Raw genomic sequence first — 24,676 nt, 5'->3', positions numbered from 1 at the left:
GTATCAGTGTTTGGCCCTTTAAAAGGTTCCTGCAGGGCCGAGGGGGAAGAGAAGATAACGGGAGCAGACATTATTTGCTTCTGTCATGTCGGCTTAGCATCAGGTCCCCCACACTGTGGTCTAGTCACACATGGATGCCAAGTGGGTGTACCTGAACACATTTCGCACGCACGCGCGCACGCACACACGCATGCGCACTCACACACACACACACACACACACACACACACACACACACACACACACACACACACACACACACATCCTTGTTAACCTCCCTCTGCAGGACCCAACTTAATTTACCGAGTTCTGGGGTCCACCCTTTCTAGTGGTCCAAGAACTATGAAAAAAATCAGGCAACTCCCAAAAAAAATCTTGTTACTAAAAATCACTTTCAATAAACACAATTTGAAACTTTTTTTTTCATGTCAGTTTTTCAGTCATATCTGGGGCCTGTTTCTAACATTCCGGCTTTGCGGGGTCCACCTTTACACACATGAGATTTTTAGTCAGTTATGGGGATCGCTTTTAATATTTCAACCTTAAGAGGTCTACCTATACACACATTATTTTTTTAGCCAGTTATGGAGCTTGCTGTTAAGATTTAAGACTTGTTAGGTCTGCCTTTATAAAGAGGATCTATCAAGTTCAACCCCAACCCTAATCTAACCCAAACATGCATTTGTGTGGACTTAATCATTTGAGAAAACCTAAAAATTTTGTTAGTGTTATTAATACTTTCATCTGGCTAAATATACTAGATATACATTGAAATGTGCATTCTAAAATACATTCTGAAGTCTTTATTCAGATTCTGGTCCATTTTCCTTGGTCACAGTCTTAATATTCTTCAATTTGTTCAGTCATATTGGTACATTTTAAAATATTTAAATTCTGCATTTTAGCTAACTATAAAGTACACAGGATTTACAAGTAATAATTGTCGAGTCAAAATTTTAAATGGACACATTACAAATGTAGCCAATGAATAAAGGAACTTATTTAATCTAACATTTACGAACAGGAGAAGTGGAGCATAAAAAAAATCACAAACAAATAGTGAACAAATGGTGAAACAGGACCAGCCATGTGTTTCTATCTCTGTTAAGGGAAGCTCTTTCACTCATATTTTCTCCTCATGGTGGTTATTCTCTTTTTGACAAAGTACTTAACAGCTCGGTGCTTGTGGTTCTGCAGCAATGCATCTCTCGCAGTCAAGCTTACCAGGAACCTGATTTGTCAATATATACTTCCTTGAATGTTTATTTACTGCAGCACATTCCTCTGGGGTCCAGCTTCTTTTCACAACTTTTCCGTTACCTAAGGGCATAGGAAGAGCACTTTTTAGTTTACAACTTAATTAGAACAAAATTGCATAAAGAATACATTCACTTTATGTACAATTATCCGACAATATAATTCAAATGAGATATTTTATAACGTCAACTATCTTTGTCAACAGTGATGAGCCTACAATAGACATAAGTAAATCAGTTAATATCTGAGATATTAATCCGGTCATTTAAGTTGCTAGGTGGTCTTCAGTGTCAGCTGTTTTGATATTAACAAAATTAAAAATAGATGCACAAAAGGGTAACATTAGAATGCCCCCAGTTTTGGTGGTGGGGGAAAGAGGTCTCTCATTTTCTTGATTACTTTTAAGCAGTTTTGCATTTGACCAGAATGTCACTGCTGGTAGATGAAGCAATTCCTGGACCCTACAGAGGTTGCACAGGCAGTCAAACTCCACCATGGCAGCACATTGGGATGCACCATTTCTCTGACAAAACCATTAAGAACAGATACAAGTTGTTGCAAAATCAGGGAAAATAAAAAATAAAAATCAGAGAAAAACTTTTTTCAGACAGTGTTTTACATGTATGGGGAATTTGCTTTGATAACGTGCTACACATGGACAAACAAAGATGATAAAAGTAAATTTGGAAATATATAATGTGTAAAAAATTAAATGCAAGCTGTATAAGAATGGTATCTGCCTTGGTGTGACAATGTGTGAATTTGCATATTCACTAATAGGTTAATCTAGAGCAATTTTTCTTTCTCTCTTTTGAGGTACCGTAATTTCCGGACTATAAGTCGCGGTTTTTTTCATAGTTTGGGTGGGGGGGCGACTTATACTCAGGAGCGACTTATATATGTTTTTTTTTCACAAATTTTTACTTGATCATTAAGACATCACTTACAAGTATAGTTGACCACTTCCCATGTTATTTTTAGTATAGTTGATCACTTCACATGCTTTTATTTCTTTATCTTGAACATATTCAAAACATAAAAAATAGAGAAAACATCAAATAAAGCAATTAACACTTTAAAGCACCATATCCAAGTCCACTGTCTGCTGTATGTACACTTGCTCCATTTTTGCTCCTCTTATATTTATTATTATTATTTATTATTATTTGTTTATTTATCATTTATTCAATACTCTTATTTATTCATTGTTAGTGCCTTCTTGGGGTTTTTTTGTGTTGCTTGTATGCATATGTGTACTATCTCACCGAGGGATAGTGGAAATGTAATTTCAATCTCTTTGTGTGTCTTAGTATATAAAAAAATATATCGACGATAAAGCAGACTTTGACTTTGATAAAACAACCAAAAAAAATTATATTTTCAGACGAAACTGGATGAGGGCGCTCTAAATTTTACCGTTGGCCGTGACTCATCAACTGGGTGGGCTTAAGAAAAATGACACCAAAAAGAAACTCATATTTTGCAGGTTACAAACTTCAAGTTGTAAAATATGCAGCTGAAAACAGTAATCGAGCAGCAGAAAGAAAGTTTGGAGAACCATGATGTACCAATGGATTACTATTTCAAGTGACGTCAGTAGCGCGGCGCGCCGGTTGTTTACATACAAACGTGCCCACACAAGGACTACCATCATTAGCGGTGATCATTTCTAAGTGACACGGAGGACAAAGAGTTTGAAGGAATTAAGGATTTGGAGTGACATAGAAGGTTTGAAAAACTATTATGGCTTTTACGCACGCCCGGTCTCTACTGAGTCGGGGGCCGACGCTCGGCCGAGTGGCTGTCCGCTGAACGGTGCGCGGGGCTCGGACATGGCCATTACGCACGCCCGGTCCTATGCCATGGAGCTCTCGTGTCTGGAAGTCCACGCCGCCACACGCTTGGAAGTTTGTTTTGTTTAATAAAGAGCCGTATACCAAACCCACGTCTATCCTTGTACTTTGTTAACGCTACAATATAGTTATATACTAGATCTGTGGAATAAAGACGAGGCTGACGTCAGGGCGCACGCGCGGCGATGTTGACAAAGGACGAGGAATTTGACCGATGGATTTAATGGATTTAAAGTGCACGGATGGTTTGATAATATTATTGGCTTATATTATAGTTATTTGAAATATAGTTTATCTATCGTTATATGAGCCTGTGGAATATTTTGAAGTGCAAGCGCCCTCAGTCGCGCGCACCCATTGTTGACAAAGAACGATCGATGGATTTAATGAATTGGAGTGACACCGATGGTTTTATAAACATGTTATTCATGTAATAGTTGTCCTTAATCACTCTATATGTTACGTCAGGCCCGTTCTCAGCTCTTTGTTTGAGTTTGTCACGTTAGCATACCTATCGTTTAGCCTGTTGTTGCTATTTAATGAATTGGAGTGACACTGATGGTTTTATAAACATGTTATTCATGTAATAGTTGTCCTTAATCACTCTATATGTTACGTCAGGCCCGTTCTCAGCTCTTTGTTTGTGTTTGGCACGTTAGCATACCTATCGTTTAGCCTGTTGTTGCTATCGTTTAGCCTGTTGTTGCTCGTTCATGACTGTTTTTGGTGTGGGATTTTGTCGAATAAATTGCCCCCAAAATACGACTTATACTCCGGAGCGACTTATATATGTTTTTTTTCACTTTTTGGGGCATTTTATGGCTGGTGCGACTTATACTCCGGAGCGACTTATAGTCCGGAAAATACGGTAAATGTGTCATGTATACATTACCTCTATTTAAAAATAGATGTAAACAAACATCTCACATATAATCAAGGTTAGCAATGACCTGTAACTCACATGAGAAAGGATGGGTCAATTTTCATTTTATGACAAAATTCAAAAGTTTAGACCTTACATGTCTAAGAAAAAAAGTCAAGTGGTGTTTAATATATCTTGCTTGGGTCATCTAAATCTTAGTAAGCAGCATATGTGAGGATAATTAGATACTGATACAGTAGTAACAATTGGGCAATTTAAAAGCAACTGTGATAAAGTTATATATTGAAAAGGATTACTCTAAACTCACCTCCCTTTTTGGCAGACTTTTCATTACTTGGGCCACGAGATGCGGAGGTACAAGAGGTCACTTCTATCACTTCTGGGATCAGCCCATCTGAAATGATGATTTTTAAGTACAGAAAAAAAACACAGTATAGCAATATTCTAAAACAAAAATTAACTGCACCTGTATAAGAATGCTTGGTCAAATTTAATATACTCTTGTTTTGAGCAGATTGATTTGCAGAGGTACAGAGCAGTCCTTTTGGGAATCATTGTCAGTATCATCACTGTCTGAGTAGTCCACTTTGAGAAACTCCTTTGATAATTGATAGCTCTATGGAGGGAATTAAAAGAAATGTGTTGTTAGTTTCTGCAAGCTACTCTTATATGCTGTATTAATATAAAGACTAGAATTTCTTTGCTCAAAATAATTAAAATTTCTGTCCAATATCTTAACTGGTAGACGACCGGTGCTGTACACATCCTCTGAAATATGCCAAAACCTTATATCACAGGAAATTTTACATATAAAACATGGAAAAGGCTCCAAAATTTACAACAAAGAAGCCACAAGAAACCATATTTCAGAAATCTGTTATGTGTGTGTGAATGATTGGCTTGGTTGGAATAACCATGACAACCTTAGATCCATACGGAGGGCCCCACAAGTAGCCATCAGAAATCTGTTATGTGTGTGTGAATGATTGGCTTGGTTGGACACCCATGGGCGCATGTTTCAACAATCCATCTATAGGTGTGTGTGCCACTGGTTCGTTTGGGCTCTATGAGGAGAACCACTAAAACCGTGTGATCCAATGGTTGGCTGAATGCTGTTTAAGGTACCTTCTGACTAAAGAACAGCTTTCCAACTAAAAGCTGTAAACTAAGAGAACAAGAAAAGGTCTACAAAGTTTATTTCTTACAACAAAGTCGCACTGAATGTTACCCGTTGGCTGGCATCTTGTTTGATGTTATCATCAGGGTCAGAGTCCTGCCAAGTTCTGGCTGGTTCAGGCAGCGCACCATCAACAGGAGCCTGAGAGCCTGTCACCTGGAATTAAAACCACAAATAACTTACCAACATCATACAGACACCACAAATGACAGACTCAAGACCTGTATAGTTAAATCATGTGAAGTTAGTCCCCGAAACCAAACAAGCTTTTCTAACTAAAGTGTTCCAGTCAGTTCTGGATGTCTAATCAGGTCCTATAACAGCATCTTTATGGATGTAGTGGAGCATCCTTCAGCATGACACTTTAGCCGTTTAGCTGTTGAGGATGTGTGGAACTATAGCTGTAATATAATCAGCCTCCATAATGTCCATAACCAAAATATGATCTAAAAACATGAGACAACCTTCGATCCATACGGAGGGCCCCACAAGTAGCTATCAGAAATCTGTTATTATGTGAGTGTGAATGATTGGCTTGGTTGGAATAACCAAGACAACTTTAGATCCATACGGAGGGCCCCACAAGTAGCCATCACAAATCTGTTATGTGTGTGTGAATGATTGGCTTGGTTGGACACCCATGGGCGCATGTTTCAACAATCCATCTATAGGTGTGTGTGCCACTGGTTCGTTTGGGCTCTATGAGGAGAACCACTAAAACCGTGTGATCCAATGGTTGGCTGAATGCTGTTTAAGGTACCTTCTGACTAAAGAACAGCTTTCCAACTAAAAGCTGTAAACTAAGAGAACAAGAAAAGGTCTACAAAGTTTATTTCTTACAACAAAGTCTAACTGAATGTTACCTGTTGGCTGGCATCTTGTTTGATGTTATCATCAGGGTCAGAGTCCTGCCAAGTTCTGGCTGATTCAGGCAGCGCACCATCAACAGGAGCCTGAGAGCCTGTCACCTGGAATTAAAACCACAAATAACTTACCAACATCATACAGACACCACAAATGACAGACTCAAGACCTGTATAGTTAAATCATGTGAAGTTAGTCCCCAAAACCAAACAAGCTTTTCTAACTAAAGTGTTCCAGTCAGTTCTGGATGTCTAATCAGGTCCTATAACAGCATCTTTATGGATGTAGTGGAGCATCCTTGAGCATGACACTTTAGCCGTTTAACTGTTGAGGATGTGTGGAACTATAGCTGTAATATAATCAGCCTCCATAATGTCCATAACCAAAATATGATCTAAAAACATGAGACAACCTTCGATCCATACGGAGGGCCCCACAAGTAGCTATCAGAAATCTGTTATTATGTGTGTGTGAATGATTGGCTTGGTTGGAATAACCAAGACAACTTTAGATCCATACGGAGGGCCCCACAAGTAGCCATCAGAAATCTGTTATTATGTGTGTGTGAATGATTGGCTTGGTTGGAATAACCAAGACAACTTTCGATCCATACGGAGGGCCCCACAAGTAGCCATCAGAAATCTGTTATGTGTGTGTGAATGATTGGCTTGGTTGGACACCCATGGGCGCATGTTTCAAATATCCATGTATAGGTGTGTGTGCCACTGGTTCGTTTGGGCTCTATGAGGAGAACCACTAAAACCGTGTGATCCAATGGTTGGCTGAATGCTGTTTAAGGTACCTTCTGACTAAAGAACAGCTTTCCAACTAAAAGCTGTAAACTAAGAGAACAAGAAAAGGTCTACAAAGTTTATTTCTTACAACAAAGTCTAACTGAATGTTACCTGTTGGCTGGCATCTTGTTTGATGTTATCATCAGGGTCAGAGTCCTGCCAAGTTCTGGCTGGTTCAGGCAGAGCACCGTCAACAGGAGCCTGAGAGCCTGTCACCTGGAATTAAAACCACAAATAACTTACCAACATCATACAGACACCACAAATGACAGACTCAAGACCTGTATAGTTAAATCATGTGAAGTTAGTCCCCAAAACCAAACAAGCTTTTCTAACTAAAGTGTTCCAGTCAGACCTGATGTCTAATCAGGTCCTATAACAGCATCTTTATGGATGTAGTGGAGCATCCTTCAGCATGACACTTTAGCCGTTTAGCTGTTGAGGATGTGTGGAACTATAGCTGTAATATAATCAGCCTCCATAATGTCCATAACCAAAATATGATCTAAAAACATGAGACAACTTTCGATCCATACGGAGGGCCCCACAAGTAGCCATCAGAAATCTGTTATTGTGTGTGTGTGAATGATTGGCTTGGTTGGAATAACCAAGACAACTTTAGATCCATACGGAGGGCCCCACAAGTAGCCATCAGAAATCTGTTGTGTGTGTGAATGATTGGCTTGGTTGGACACCCATGGGCGCATGTTTTAACAATCCTTCTATAGGTGTGTGCGCCACTGGTTCGTTTGGGCTCTATGAGGAGAACCACTAAAACCGTGTGATCCAATGGTTGGCTGAATGCTGTTTAAGGTACCTTCTGACTAAAGAACAGCTTTCCAACTAAAAGCTGTAAACTAAGAGAAGAAGAAAAGGTCTACAAAGTTTATTTCTTACAACAAAGTCTAACTGAATGTTACCTGTTGGCTGGCATCTTGTTTGATGTTATCATCAGGGTCAGAGTCCTGCCAAGTTCTGGCTGGTTCAGGCAGCGCACCGTCAACAGGAGCCTGAGAGCCTGTCACCTGGAATTAAAACCACAAATAACTTACCAACATCATACAGACACCACAAATGACAGACTCAAGACCTGTATAGTTAAATCATGTGAAGTTAGTCCCCAAAACCAAACAAGCTTTTCTAACTAAAGTGTTCCAGTCAGCCCTGATGTCTAATCAGGTCCTATAACAGCATCTTTATGGATGTAGTGGAGCATCCTTCAGCATGACACTTTAGCCGTTTTGCTGTTGAGGATGTGTGGAACTATAGCTGTAATATAATCAGCCTCCATAATGTCCATAACCAAAATATGATCTAAAAACATGAGACAACCTTCGGTCAATACGGAGGGCCCCACAAGTAGCTGTCAGAAATCTGTTATTATGTGTGTGTGAATGATTGGCTTGGTTGGAACAACCAAGACAACTTTCGATCCATACGGAGGGCCCCACAAGTAGCCATGAGAAATCTGTTATTATGTGTGTGTGAATGATTGGCTTGGTTGGAATAACCAAGACAACTTTCGATCCATACGGAGGGCCCCACAAGTAGCCATCAGAAATCTGTTATTGTGTGTGTGTGAATGATTGGCTTGGTTGGAATAACCAAGACAACTTTAGATCCATACGGAGGGCCCCACAAGTAGCCATCAGAAATCTGTTATGTGTGTGTGAATGATTGGCTTGGTTGGACACCCATGGGCGCATGTTTCAACAATCCTTCTATAGGTGTGTGTGCCACTGGTTCGTTTGGGCTCTATGAGGAGAATCACTAAAACCATGTGATCCAATGGTTGGCTGAATGCTGTTTAAGGTACCTTCTGACTAAAGAACAGCTTTCCAACTAAAAGCTGTAAACTAAGAGAACAAGAAAAGGTCTACAAAGTTGATTTCTTACAACAAAGTCTAACTGAATGTTACCTGTTGGCTGGCATCTTGTTTGATGTTATCATCAGGGTCAGAGTCCTGCCAAGTTCTGGCTGGTTCAGGCAGCGCACCGTCAACAGGAGCCTGAGAGCCTGTCACCTGGAATTAAAACCACAAATAACTTACCAACATCATACAGACACCACAAATGACAGACTCAAGACCTGTATAGTTAAATCATGTGAAGTTAGTCCCCAAAACCAAACAAGCTTTTCTAACTAAAGTGTTCCAGTCAGACCTGATGTTTAATCAGGTCCTATAACAGCATCTTTATGGATGTAGTGGAGCATCCTTCAGCATGACACTTTAGCCGTTTTGCTGTTGAGGACGAGTGGAACTATAGCTGTAATATAGTCAGCCTCCATAATGTCCATAACCAAAATATGATCTAAAAACATGAGACAACTTTCGATCCATACGGAGGGCCCCACAAGTAGCCATCAGAAATCTGTTAGTGTGTGTGTGTGAATGATTGGCTTGGTTGGAATAACCAAGACAACTTTAGATCCATACGGAGGGCCCCACAAGTAGCCATCAGAAATCTGTTGTGTGTGTGAATGATTGGCTTGGTTGGACACCCATGGGCGCATGTTTTAACAATCCTTCTATAGGTGTGTGTGCCACTGGTTCGTTTGGGCTCTATGAGGAGAATCACTAAAACCGTGTGATCCAATGGTTGGCTGAATGCTGTTTAAGGTACCTTCTGACTAAAGAACAGCTTTCCAACTAAAAGCTGTAAACTAAGAGAACAAGAAAAGGTCTACAAAGTTGATTTCTTACAACAAAGTCTAACTGAATGTTACCTGTTGGCTGGCATCTTGTTTGATGTTATCATCAGGGTCAGAGTCCTGCCAAGTTCTGGCTGGTTCAGGCAGAGCACCGTCAACAGGAGCCTGAGAGCCTGTCACCTGGAATTAAAACCACAAATAACTTACCAACATCATACAGACACCACAAATGACAGACTCAAGACCTGTATAGTTAAATCATGTGAAGTTAGTCCCCAAAACCAAACAAGCTTTTCTAACTAAAGTGTTCCAGTCAGACCTGATGTCTAATCAGGTCCTATAACAGCATCTTTATGGATGTAGTGGAGCATCCTTCAGCATGACACTTTAGTCGTTTTGCTGTTGAGGATGTGTGGAACTATAGCTGTAATATAATCAGCCTCCATAATGTCCATAACCAAAATATGATCTAAAAACATGAGACAACTTTCGATCCATACGGAGAGCCCCACAAGTAGCCATCAGAAATCTGTTATTGTGTGTGTGTGAATGATTGGCTTGGTTGGAATAACCAAGACAACTTTAGATCCATACGGAGGGCCCCACAAGTAGCCATCAGAAATCTGTTATGTGTGTGTGAATGATTGGCTTGGTTGGACACCCATGGGCGCATGTTTCAACAATCCTTCTATAGGTGTGTGTGCCACTGGTTCGTTTGGGCTCTATGAGGAGAACCACTAAAACCATGTGATCCAATGGTTGGCTGAATGCTGTTTAAGGTACCTTCTGACTAAAGAACAGCTTTCCAACTAAAAGCTGTAAACTAAGAGAACAAGAAAAGGTCTACAAAGTTTATTTCTTACAACAAAGTCTAACTGAATGTTACCTGTTGGCTGGCATCTTGTTTGATGTTATCATCAGGGCCAGAGTCCTGCCAAGTTCTGGCTGGTTCAGGCAGCGCACCGTCAACAGGAGCCTGAGAGCCTGTCACCTGGAATCAAAACCACAAATAACTTACCAACATCATACTGAGAGTAATTCAAATAAAAGAGACAAAAATCTTCCTTTTTTTAATAACAAATTAATATTCCAACTTGCATACTTGATCTTACTGACTTACTTTTTCACGCCATGGCCATTTAGAATCACCATAGTTGTAATTGATTTCAGTTCCCATTTCTATGTTTTTGATGGCAAAAAGGCACAAATGGGGCTCGTCATTTACTATTTTTTTCATGGTGCAGTTTGGAGACTTGTGGTTGTCATTCACTAATCTTCCAAGAGAGCCATCCTCTGTTGATGCATCAATACTAGGAAAGAAAAAACAGAAATCAAACATTTTGTATCATATAACTAGTTTTTTAGTAAAATAAAAGTTGGCTTACAGAAATAAAAACTTGCAACATTTCAAAAGAAAAGTTGAGAGGGAAACAATGTCTTTTTGAACATCATAGCACTAAATAAAAAAAATTGTTAATGCCACAATCCTGATGTGTTATTGAAATATTGCTTCTGAGTGACTCACTAATTTAGGGTATTTTATTCCAGTCTCTTTCTAGAGTTCATAATTATTGTATAGAAAATATTTGGATATACATACCACCAGTAATGATTCTGCCATTCAAAGTCAAAGAGAAATGTACTCTCCTTTTCAGAGTACTTGCTTGTTTGGCATTTTTCTGCTGACAGAAGTTGACCCCTGTATTATAAGATGAACTCTCCTTGTTCAAAGTGCTGGGTAGCAAACACGCCTCTTCCTGCAAGGACATTTTATATAAAACCATTGGTTATGAGAAAATATTTCTTTAAGATACACCTTTAACCAAATAATTGTGGTGTTATCTTACAATTTTAATACTAAGTTCTCGCTTAGAAACAGAAATACAACAACCAATCTGAATTTGATTGTTTTTTGTGTTGTTTTATAAAATAAATAAATATATACTTAATGGATAAATGGTCTAAAAATGAGTTTATTACCTTTTTGATCATCAATAAATCTTTCCACTAGTCCAGGTTTGTCCTTTGAGGATTAAATGTAAAAGGCTGCTTCATCAGCAGGCTTTTTCCTTGCTTTCCTTCTGGCTCTAAAAAATAATTCAAAACATGGCAGAGAGAACTTTAACAAGCACTCTATATTAATTTTAAAAGATTTGTAATCATCCACTGTATAAAGACTGAAGGAATAAGCCTGGCCTGAGAACTAACAGAACAAGAGTGATTAAAGAAAGAATATTTTTCAGAAAATACTGATATATTAATGAAAATGTTTGTCGGTTTGAAGCTGAGCTTTGTTACTTTTAACTAGTCACAGTTCCAACCAGGTGCTGCATCCAAAGAAAAGTTATTTCAATAGTTTTACCAGTATAACTCGTTATACTTTTCAGGAGCTACCAACTCGTTTTTATTATGTTTGTGTTTGAAAAGTGAACGTAGCATCCTGATTAGCGGTAGCTAATTAGCCAATAAGCTAGTTTCCGGATAGTTTTATTTGCGTCAGAATGCTTGTGTTATTTAAAGAAAGCATTCTGATAGAAAACCACCGAGAAATACAGAAGACATGCAGATATATCATAACACTGAGCACACACGTGTTTGACGAGTTTTGAAGTGGTTTCGGCAATTACGGCCAGAGTCCGGTTCTGGGCTTAGCAATTATGAAACATTAGCACATCGAAATCATCCTGAATATAACACGGAGCAATTATACATTCTGTCGTTCTCTTTTACACCATTGTTTTTAAAACCACTGCAAGCTAAGATGAATAACAAGTTAAAAAGCCGGACTGTCTGAGGGGAAAACGTTACGCCATCCGAGTGACAATATACCGAATCCGAAGCCATAATCATTGCATATAAACCCCTCGGGGTCTGGACAAAAAGCATTTCTACATCAGTTTCTTGTACTTAGTATTTACATGCAGTTGATTTACTCACCGTGTATGTTGTGTTTCGTTATGAGCAGCGTGTCTTCGTCGCGGAGCAGTCTCAGTCTGGCGGCGTCACACGTGGCGAAGTGACGTTAAGCTGGTGGTTTTAGCCGCATGAAGCTAACACATGCAATACCTGCTGATTTAACTAATATGTAAACTGATGGTAAAGAATAAATTACTATTTATTTATACCTTTATTTTTATGTTTAGAACATGAAAAATGCACGAGATGCTGATTTAACTAATATGTAAACTGATGGTAAAGAATAAATTACTATTTATTTATACCTTTATTTTTATGTTTAGAACATGAAAAATGCACGAGACAGTTTTTAAAATAAGCCTAATAGAATGAGCGTATTTTTATAAAGCAAGTGTAATGAATATTAAATAACGTAGATAAATTGCAATTGTAATGCAGGAATTTTATGTTTACAGTATTATTTTAGCTGCTATGGTTACTAAAATAATAATTACCTGGTTTAAATCTACAGGAAATAGCATTTTATTTTCTTAATCAACACTCGGATCACGAGGTGCCCTGATTGGTTGAATCACACACACTTCCGGTAGTGTGTATACTTGCAATACCACTTGCCATGGTCGGGGGGCCGCTACTGAGCACACACACTTCACACACACAATTCTCAACATTGCGACCATGAGGGGTAAGTGAAAAAAATTCGTGAGGCATGTTGTTAGAGCATTTCAAGCTGTTTTAGAGTGGTTTCCCGAGTGGGGTCCATGATTTTGGACCCCACAACGACACAGGGCCCCACTTTGTTGGTGGGCTCCCTGTCTTCGGACCCCCCATACTAATAAAAACAAGTACACACACACACACACACACACACACACACACACACACACACACACACACACACACAAGGACGCACATATACACGCATAGAAATCAAAAAGATGTCTCACATCTAGAGAGAGGACCTTTCCCATTAGTGTCTTGAATATTCAAACAACACTTTGATAGGAAATATTGTGTATAGTCTCTTTTTAAGGTTTATTACTTTGCTTCATGTAAATCACTTTGCTTGTGCAATATCTGTATATACATACATTCAAATATGCGTTAGATTAGGCTCTATGGTTGCATGTATTATGTGTTATTATGTGTGGTGAAGGAGGCAGGCACCCAGGTTCCACAGTCAGTCAGGCAGGATCTCATCAGGCAGGCCTCAGTCACGGCCCCCCAGGGGGAGCCTGCCTACTGTGGGCACAAGCCGTGATGATTGTCCCCGCTGTGCACAACGCACATGCGCACTCACAGATGCGCAGTCACACACACATGCACACAAATTTGCAAGTGCGCACATACAGTAATGGCACATACTCTGTAAAATAACCAAGTCTCACATTCTGAATTACACATAGTTACAACAAACGTGGTCTCCACAACACACCCAATCAGGCTTTTGATCACCATTCACCAATGACAGCACAGAATCGGTATGCACAAACACTGGGGGGTAATAATGCTGACATCACATGCACACTCAGGCATGCATTTGCATAAACACTGTATACACAAATCGTAACCCCCCTCTTCCGCGCGTTCAGCATACGCATGCATAGACACAGCTGGGAGCAATGCATTATGGGTGAGGCTTAAAATAAGCATGACAACCTGATGGTTCATTCAACTGCACACTCGAAATGTTAGCTTTGCGAGCCGATAAAGGCGCATTTAAAAAACTCATTATGCTTGAATGTAACCATGCATGTCGTGATAGACATTTCAGGTATCCAAATGTGAACACCTTACATTTCCATGTAAAAATGGCAAAAACGTCTGGCGAGCCTTACATTTCAATGGCAAAAACTTCTGGCTCAAAATCAGCTGGTCCCATCAGACCAAAGTGTGCCTCGGTTTAAAGTAATTTTGCCTTTGCATTGCTCAATGGGAAAACGTGCGTTTTTGATCCCTCAGCCTGGAACACTCTGTGCAGGAGGTGCTAATGGTTATTTTTCTACATGCTTTGAAAACTCCTGCATGAGTGACAAAGCATATAATAGAAGGCAGACAAAGTTAGAGACAGTTGTCCTAAAACTATATGAAGTGGATAAAGCAGGGGAGGGGTTGAATTTGGTGAGGGCGAGAGCAGCAACATGAAGCTGGATGGGCTGCAAACAGCTGATAGATTACATTGACGACAAAACACTGTGTACTGCTTGTCCTGCAAACACTATGGGGCAGAAAAATAGGTTTAAATAATTACGAGTTAAATAATGTCAACACCTGTCTGGAATAGTGACTAATGCCTTTATGGTGATTGAATGATTCAAAAAGAGCTCTGGGAGGTGACTTATCCGCACAAGGGCAATAATTAAAATCCCATAATTACCTCCAAGTACAAGGAGGAGTTAATGCTTTCAAAGTGGGCCTGGATTAATGCACAGGCAAACATGGGAACACATTTATGCTGCGGTGCCCCCAAACGGCAAATGTAAAACAAAACAAAACATAATTGGAATTGAAATGGCCCAAAGAAATGTTTACACTACACCGACTAGTGTCCAAATACAAAAGACTTGCACAATACAGTGATGTCCAATATAAGACAGTTTTGTTATCAGGCAGTCATATTTGAAAACTACTCCCTTTGCACAAATGATTGCCACTTCATCTGTCTCGTCTTCTGTGTCTAATAGGCGGTTCCTCCTCAGGGGCGGTGGTTTTGTTAAAAATGAATAAATGACTAATGAAAACTCCCACTTTAATTAGTAACTGTTTAATTTTGCCCTATAGAAGGCATTTAGCATAACTATATGTTTCCAAATAAGTGGAAACAGCTTGAAGAAGACAATTTCCTCTTCCAGCATGACCATGTCCCAGCGCACAAAGCCAAGACCATAAAGGATAAAGGTATGCTTCGAATAGTTGGCTGTGGAAGAACCCCAACATTTCTCTTTGCGAAGAAGTACACCAGAATACAAGCCGGGCCTCCGCAAATGTATTTCTGGATGAATTCCCAGATGCAGAATTTTAACAACAGTGTGCACGAACCGTAACCTTAATGAGGCCATCATGCTGCTTCGGCGAGCACACTAGCGCTGCTATTGAAAGGGCAACTGGTCAAACATTGACATTGTTGTCATTCAATGTGGAGCGGCAAACTCGAACATCAGTTCCCTGATTAGATTCTGGCGAAAAGGTCATCTGGGAATGCTCCTCAACAACTACCTGCTTGAACCCTCTCTCCCCCTCCTCCATCCTAAACACAGTTCACTTAAATTGTCCAGCAGTGGCTAATAATAGACTGGACTCGGAACAGTCTGAGTAGAGTCAAGGATATGTAAATGGGACTCTTTCTCCTGTGGGCAACTTCCTGGCCGCTGACAAGGGCGGGAGCCAATGAATGGAGGAGGAGAAAAGCGCGGTTGGCATGGCAACGCTGCCCGGCTGTCAGCGCAGTTCTAACTCGGATGTAAGATGCAAATGCTACTCAGTCTGCTTTAAGCCATATTGTCACAGTGCACATAATGCTTTTGTGTCATGATAGTCCATTTTCGTGTTTCTCTTATCTTGTTACGTGTTAGCAGAAGGATTCACAATGTTTTATTTTTTTACATTTTCATCAGATACTCTCCCTAAATAAGACACCATCAGACCACCTTGTCTGTTTGCCGAACTACTCAAAACAGCTTCCAGTTCTCACAGTTAGTAAATTAGTAAGTTAGGGTGACCAGACGTCCTCTTTTTCCCGGACATGTCCTACTTTTGAGCCCTAAAAAAACATCCGGGGGGGAATTTCAAAAATCGTCTGGGATTTTGTTGGACTGCTTCAAACATAATATAACCCTAACACAGGGTTAGGCAACCCAAAATGTTGAAAGAGCCATATTGGCCCAAAAATACCTGTCTGGAGCCGCAAAAATCTAAAAGCCTTTTATAAAGTCAAAGTCAAATACAACATAGACTGTCAATACATAAGTTGTATGCCTACTATTAAAATAATTTAAAGAAAAATAGTGGTGTTAATTTGATCATTTCTTCTTGCGGCCCATTAGAGTTCACGTACCTGCATAGCAGCACTGTCTGATATCAGTCACGTCACACGACTCATCCATCACATGCAATTGAGAAAGCTGGAGCTGAATTGATGTCCTTGATCTGCTGATCGGTGATATTGTTTGTGCAGAGAGGCATGTCTTTAATTTTCCAAATGATCTCGGTTTTGTTTCTGAAGCCCAAAAATAGGCACTGATATTTTAATGAATGAATCCTTCATGTACTCGCCATCGGTGAATGGTTTTCCGCCCTTTATTATCTCCGGGGCTGCAACAAAACTTGCAGCAGTAGTAGAGTTCGGAGATGCAATCCACTTCTTGAAACAGTTTTTTCGGTCCTCAAATTTCACAGTTCTCAGTTCCAACTGGGTGATCGGCAGCAAATATAGCATGCTTTAGCTGAAAATGTCGCTCCAAATTGCTCTTGTTATTTGACAACTTCCCATTGCAAATCAAACATGCAGGCAATGCTTCAGCATTGGCAATGAAAGCAAATAGTTGAGTCCATTCTTTCTTAAAGCCTCTGTTCTCATCAGCAATCTTTCTCTTTTTGCCTTTTGAATACATGGCCCATCATTCACACACCTGTTTACAAATCACCTGTGCTGTGTCGCAGGATATGATGCAATTTTGCTATTTGGCGTCATTCTTAAATTCATCCATCCATCCATTTTCTGAACCGCTTAGTCCCCACGGGGGTCGCAGGTGTGCTGGAGCCTATCTCAGCCGTCATCGGGCAGTAGGCGGGGGACACCCTGAACCGGTTGCCAGCCAATCGCAGGGCACACAGAGACAAACAACCATTCGCACTCGTACGCACACCTAGAGACAATTTGGAGTCTTCAATCGGCCTACCAAGAATGTCTTTGGGATGTGGGAGGAAACCGGAGTGCCCGGAGAAAACTCACGCGGGCCCGGGGAGAACATGCAAACTCCACACAGGGAGGGCCCGAGGTGGAATCGAACCCGCACCCTCCTAACTGTGAGGCGGACGTGCTACCCAGTGCACCACCCACCGCCTTTCTTAAATTCAGTATTTTTTAATATATTTACTACATACATTTTTACAGCATAAGTATGGTTGTGTCGTGATTAACATCTAAAAAACATATTAAAAAAAACAAAACAATAAAAAAACATATTTTTCCATTTTCACGCATTTTTGCAAAAATTCCAGGGATCCGCTAATGGGGTGCTAAAGAGCCGCATGCGGCTCTGGAGCCGTGGGTTGCCGACCCCTGCCCTAACATAATACATGTACAGTACATTGTCAATAGAATTGCCACTCCGTTCCATTTCACTAAATTCCAGGTTTTTCTGTATTGTTCGCAAATAAGTCACGCCCTTCTCCTCAAATATAGTCACTTTGCTACGCAAGAGGAGGACTGAAGACGAGCCCTTTTTTCTTCTTCAAATGCTGCACCGATGGCCGTATTTCGTTTGTCTTTTTTTACTTAGTGTACCACTATAAAACTAGTTAGTGTTAGTGTAAATAAGTTTTTGTTATTTTATATAACATTTGTGTCATAACATATCACACAAATGACCCCCACCCCACAAAAATGACCCCGCCCCCTAAAAATGACAACGCTCCCTCCCAAAAAAAGGTGTCCTCTTTTTCAGAAACCCAAATCTGGTCACCCTAGGTAAGTGTTGGGAGAATAGAGCAGATATCACCATGACAACCTCTCCGCCTGATTGCTTTGAGAAGTGATTTTTACAAGGTTTGTTTTCTGATCTTCTGCCTCTTGGTGCTGCAAGGCAAATGGAACATTCCACCTCCCCCTAAATGTTATGTGTATTGGAACTAACCGACATAGGAGATCATGTGAGCTTGAGCTCCTTTTAATGTCGATTTTGACAAGAGACTTGTTTGGCCTTTTGTTACAAGTAGTTTATCACAAGACCAAAAAAAGTGACCCCGCCATTCTACAATTCTCAAGTTTATTTTCTATTAAGAATGATGTCTGATTCTAATGATGTCCAGTGGCTCACTGGATATTATCAAAATTTCAGCCAGTTTATCTTACCTCTAGAAAATTCTATTATATTAGTGAAACTGCATACAAAGATACATATTTCAAGATGTCCATATCCACCTAATTCTCTTCAAAGTTTAGGAATTATTTGTCCACTTCATTGCACGTACATGAATTTTTAGGAGTCAACATTTTTACTTGTTGCAGCTGTCAACAGGCTTCTCTCACCGCCAATCAATGATTACGTTGCACGAGCTGCCCAATTCATTTATTAGTTTCAAAACATATTGAGGGAAGAAAGCTTCCTGACTCTCAATGACATTTTCCTTGGGGAGAAGACGTTGACCTTTTTCTGTCTGACTGCAGGTGCCAAAAAGCTGGTCAACAGGGCCGTGCTATGGTACGTACCCTGCTCTCTGCAGAATGTCGACAAGATCATGGAGGTGCCGCCTATCAAGGTAAATTTCAGATGCCCTGACCTTAATCAACCAAACTTTGGCATTTCTCCAGGCTCCTATCTTTCACGGAGAGGCCAGTTGATCAAGAAATGGTCACGCAACATTTGAAATAACCCAGCCTTTTGCCCAAAATCCGCTGAGATAGACTCTAGCTCATCCATGTCCCCAGCAAGGATAATCGCCCTCATCTTTGCTTCACATCACAAAATAGTCTTATGATATACGTAGAAGCAGTTCCCTCTGTCATCAAGAGCAATTCATAGATCATTCTTTGCTATCTTGACACAATGTACACACCACATGCAAGGTAAAAGAGAGGTTGGAGCTTCATATGTGAAGAACAGGTGTAAATGAATAGGTTCATTACACGATTGCATAGCAACGCAAAACATCATGGCATACATTTTTCTATCACAAATGTATGCGTAGTTTGACGCAGAACAAGAGGCGGAGGGTCGGAAGCGCTACGAGGCTCAGAAGACAGCCAGACTCAAAACCAATGATTTCGTTGAAGTTGTGCCATCTCCATCCAAGCCAGGTAACAGACTCACTTAGAAGAACATAATTGGTTCTAAAAAGACAAAACTAAGTAGTCCTAAAATGGTCATGCAAACAGTGGCAGCAAAATGTACTGTAATGGATTGTTGTGCTGCATTACAGAAAAGCACACCGTTGGCTTCAGTCAGTCCAGCCTGATCCATCTGGTGGGTCCCTCGGACTGCACACTCCACGACTATGTTCATGGAGGTGAGTTCATTGGCTTGCCTTACTCATTCCACACGGCTGACAAAATCCAGCATGTAAAACAGCTACTAGGGCTTGAGTGACTATTTTCAATTTGTTTCCATCGACTGTAAATGATGAAAGTCGAGTTAAATTCAATCAAACGATGATGTCATTGATATTGTTTCAGCACGTGATATCACAGTGATTTTGGCAATTTGCACCCACTTCTAAAATGAACATTACCACCACCTGCATGACTAAAGCAGAACAGTATCACCTAGGACACAGCTTAATCTCATTCAATACCACACACAGCAATGTGATTTAATCACCCATAGTTTGCACTTTAGTTGCCTTGTGATTTATTGGTCCCCAATCCTTTTGACGCATTTATAGCCACTCCCCAAAGAGGTCCTAACGCTTCATATTTATTGGGTAGCAGTTTAGACAGCTTGTTTGAAAAAAAAAAAAAAGGCTGACTTATGCCTTTTGGACTGGCCGTATCTCAACGTATCCACACTTGGCTTTCGACCCGGCGGTTCATTTAAGACCTAAAATATGCATATTGCGGCTGGTTTGCGGCTTAATTTATAGATCAGATATTCCTCTAGAGATCAATAAAATACAGCAGTAACTAAACATTTGGAAGATATAGCAGCAAGGTGTCATGCAGGTTGCATTTTTTATCAACTCATTTGCTCTCACATTGATTGGCAGACTACAGGGTTTGGCTGTCTCCAGCGTCTATGCAAACCCAATTCTTAAACAAATGCACACAATTCACCCACTGCAGTCAAATAGTTTTGACACAACATAAACATAAAGAGAGTGACGCTACTAAATGAAAGTGTAGTCTTTTTTTTTCCCCCACAAGTTGTAGCTTATAGCAATCAGCAGGAGAATACGGCTTTGGCTTCTGACCGTGCAGTACTGTATACACTGGAGTTACGTTAACTCTTGAAAGAAATGTGTTTGAACATAACCTTTGATTTGAGCTGTCGAGTACAAAATGCCAGCACAAATGTGTTGTACAGAAAGAAATAAGGGCATGCCTTTACATATCTACTGGTGGCATACTAATTATTTGATGAAGTGGTGTATCCAAATGCTTCTGACCATATGCCATTTTGGGTGCTGTTGGCATTTCTGCCTATATCATGAGGACAACAGGAGAGATGTGAGGGAGATGAACAAGAGAGAGCGCATGGAAGGCAGGGACCAGAGAGATCGAAGCAAACAAGGCGGGACAGATAAACGTTACACGTATCATGCTTGGCTTTTTAATTTTGAGAGCTTGCTGAGACATCTGTCCAATTAAGACTCATGCAACGCACACCGTCTTTATACATGCTATTGCTCATTAGGGCAATGTTCCCCGTTGCTCAGTGCTGCTGCTTGCACTACACTTGTTTTGTTTACATAAGCACGAGTCAGGTCAGGCAGCCTCCCTTTTGCTCCCCCTTTCCGCCTCTCTTGCTTGAGGAAATGTACTTCTATTTGACAATACAAACTAATCATTTTCTGTATGTTTCCCCTCCGCTCTGCGGAGATGTGACCTAGTTAGCTGCAGCCTAAGGAGACATAAAGCACACGCATAAACACAAGAACATTCAAGAGCACGTATGGGAAGTCTCTGCTGGTTAACACAGCAAAGCTTGAGGAGTCATTTTCTCGACTACAGCAACAGAGGATAGGTGACATTACATCAATTTTGCATCCATTCAAACGAGGATACAATTTGATGCAATCCAGCTGTTTTATAACATTAAGCAGTTTCTTCTCTTTGGTCAGTTAAAGAAACATTTTTTTTTTTAAATACTCAAGGTAATGCGTAGGTGATTCTCTATGTTTTCACACTCGCCAATATCGCATGCCAATTCTGTTAAAGGCATATGCCTGTAAATTGACATGACAATCCGTACAATATTCTGCATTTGTTATGCAATTTGTTTTTGTGTTCAACTACATTTACAACATGTTTAAAAGGTGACATTTTGGGTGGGAAAACTGTACGCAGTGTCACAATTAAATAACATTTACTTCATCAAATATTTAAAAAAATCTCGTAAGGTATTTTCAAATTTAAGATCTTATGTTTTTCATGGATTCCATTAAAATTCACAAGTTCAAACTCCACCTTTCATAATTGCCAGAAAACCTTCATTGTCACTGAAATAATTCTTAATTGACAACTTGGTGTGTCAGAAGTGCATATGGGAGAATCCATGCCAATGAAAAGCACATAGTAAGTCCAGCCCTTAAAAAAATAACTTACTCCGCTCAAGAGAATCCAGTCGTAAATGCAGGAGCATGGTTTGTGACGATGTTGCTAGCCAATGTTAATTACCAGAGGGAGTCTTCAGACTTAAGATTCCTTTTCTTTGCTGCAGTTTTACAGTTGTCTGCTCACTTGTCCTCATTAATCTTGTCCCCCACCATCATTAGTCCACGTTGTAAGGAAGTGTACCACCTGTTTCCATGGAAACGCCAGTTGATTTACCCGGTGGACAAAAATATATGTATTATATGTCTGTATGTATTTTGGGGGGTGATATTTGATTTCTTACTTCTCAGAAGCCCAATATGAATAAATATACAAAACTCAAAATTCCGGGCGGCTCGGTGGCGCACTAGGTTGCACGTCCGCCTCACAGTTAGGAGGGTGCGGGTTCGATTCCACCTCCGGCCCTCCCTGTGTGGAGTTTGCATGTTCTCCCCGGGCCCGCGTGGGTTTTCTCCGGGCACTCCGGTTTCCTCCCACATTCCAAAAACATGCTTGGTAGGCCGATTGAAGACTCCAAATTGTCCCTAGGTGTGAGTGCGATTGGTTGTCTGTCTCTGTGTGCTCTGCGATTGGCTGGCAACCAATTCAGGGTGTCCCCCGCCTACTGCCCGATGACGGCTGGGGTAGGCTCCAGCACGCCCGCGACCCCCGTGGGGACTAAGCGGTTCAGAAAATGGATGGATGGATGGAACTCAAAATTCCATCTTTCCTTTTAAAGATGGTAAAATCTCGAACACGCATTGAAACATTTGATGATGCTGGGTGTTCTTTAGTAGTTGTTTTGACAGGTGCTCTAATGCAGGACATGTTTTAAGCACCATGTTGCATTTATTTGAATTCCCAGCACTGCAACCTTTGCATTGTTAAACTATAGCACTGAGAAGGAATGAGATAAGAATCCAAGTGTTATTGTGCATCCACTGTACTGTATATGCAAATTAAGTAAGATTTGGTTACAGAAGAAATTGCATTAGAAGAGCATTTTGAAAAGCGTCTGAAAACGCTGACTGAAGTTTATTTGGGTTGGGTATGACAATAAATATGGCAAAATATTAGAATTTGCTCTCAGTATGATGCAGTGCATTTCTGCGCCATTCCAAATAACAACCATAAAAATAAACATCCACTTATTATAAATCTAACATTTCCATTCCAGAAAGTCCATCTCAGTTGCTGTGCCTGTTGCTGAGTGTGCACAATAACAGTCAGCACTTCTCTGTAATTTTGTAAGCAGTGTGCTAAGTTAAGCCTGAAGGAGAATAGTACTTAGAAAAACAACCATTTATGGCGGTTCCCGCAATGATTTGGGGAGATTTCTGGGAGGCACCAATATTAACAGAAGCTGTTTCCATAGTTACAGCTCATTAGGAGGCAGTTTGAGCAATTGATGCTATCCATGATGAAAGCACTTGCAGGGAGGGTGGATTAGAAGGTGAGCGGAGGGCAACAACAGGAGCATAAAAGTGATAAAAGGACCTACAGTGAGTTTACTGATGGACCATCATCGGCGTAAAGATTACTTTTACCATAATAAAATAAAATTAACATAAGTGTAATTTGAGAAAATCAGGATTGCCTTACTGCGACATGCACAATTTCTGAACAGGAAATTGCAATTCCAATAAAAGAAAATGCATGTGAGTGCAATGAAGACTATGTTGGCTAATACATCAAAGTGTATCACAGCACTCCCAAGAGATGATATTTCTCTTTTGATGCTCAGTAAGCACTTTAAAGACCATGTAAAGGGAATTTGTTTCGAAATACAAAATACAGGTTTGAAGGTAAATGCTGAAAACACATGCAAAGATTTAATAGTATTCATTTGTGGAGTTACAACGTTAAACTGCTTTTCATTGTTTTAACCTACCTGATTTTTTTCCGCTATGAGTTGCTTCCACCACTATAGACAAACATAAGCACCTTTATTTGAAAACGCATCTTCCCTTGAGATAAACTGTTGAAATCCCACTGCGTCATTATCAGTTATGATTGGGTGCCCGTCAACACACTCACATAGAGAATAGCAGAGGTCTGGGGGGGAAAAAACAAGTTGAACGAGGCGACCGGCATGTGGACAAGGGCGGATGGTTCTTTTAAGAGTGCCTCGTCGTTGCAGCGTGGAAAAGCAAACTCCAAGGCAAAAATGTACATAGTCTGAGGGGGTTCATATGAAATGTTGATTTTCTATGAAGCCCACCTTGAAGACCTCCCTCTACTCTTCTGCGACCATTACAGCACAATGTACTTTGGGGGGATGGTGGCAAGGAGTGTGATCACAGAGGTATTTTGCCCTTTGGCAAACTCCGCTGCACTTGGGACTGGCTTACTAATTGGACTTTTTCCCTGCTTTGGAGTGAGCTCTCTTTCCTCTTCACACACAGCAACCCCATGACACCCCCAATCCCGCCTGCCCCCTCAACCCTCTGGCTTGTTCCCTCCCGACGGCAAAGAGAGTCATAATGTGCCATGTCACCCTGGGAATGTGTAACGGAGGCCCTCGGGCTGTCTTGGCCTTGCTTGTCCTCATTTTCAGTCACACATTCAGTCACACCGTCAATCTTTTTCGTCGGCTCTACAGTACATGGCGTAATGGGAACTGTATTATCTACTATACAGTGAACCTTTGTTCATCGCAGAAGAAACCTTCTTGACCACTGGGTAGCGTAATGTTGTGTCACTCTGGCGAGGACTCACTGTGTGACACCAAGTTTAACAGTGTTTATGGTTTTACTTTTCTCCTAAAATGACGACAATGAAAGAAATCTTTTCTCAAGAGATCGTTTCGT

At 40.5% G+C, this 24,676-nt stretch overlaps 1 protein-coding gene across 3 annotated transcripts in view; it reads left to right on the top strand.

The window, feature by feature from the left end:
- acot7 (acyl-CoA thioesterase 7) overlaps positions 1-24,676 on the top strand; it is a 66,769-nt gene that overhangs the window by 30,945 nt on the left and 11,148 nt on the right. For all 3 annotated transcript variants that reach the window (XM_049753527.1, XM_049753528.2, XM_049753526.2), the window contains exons 4-6: positions 18,786-18,877; positions 19,307-19,415; positions 19,538-19,624. In XM_049753527.1, the coding sequence (XP_049609484.1) occupies positions 18,786-18,877; positions 19,307-19,415; positions 19,538-19,624 (288 nt within the window). The remainder of the gene's footprint in view (positions 1-18,785; positions 18,878-19,306; positions 19,416-19,537; positions 19,625-24,676) is intronic.

This window comes from Syngnathus scovelli, chromosome 2 (assembly GCF_024217435.2).
Source record: "Syngnathus scovelli strain Florida chromosome 2, RoL_Ssco_1.2, whole genome shotgun sequence".
NCBI lineage: Eukaryota > Metazoa > Chordata > Actinopteri > Syngnathiformes > Syngnathidae > Syngnathus > Syngnathus scovelli.
The sequence above is the reverse complement of the archived record's forward strand: the minus strand, read 5'-3'. Positions and strand labels throughout refer to the sequence as shown.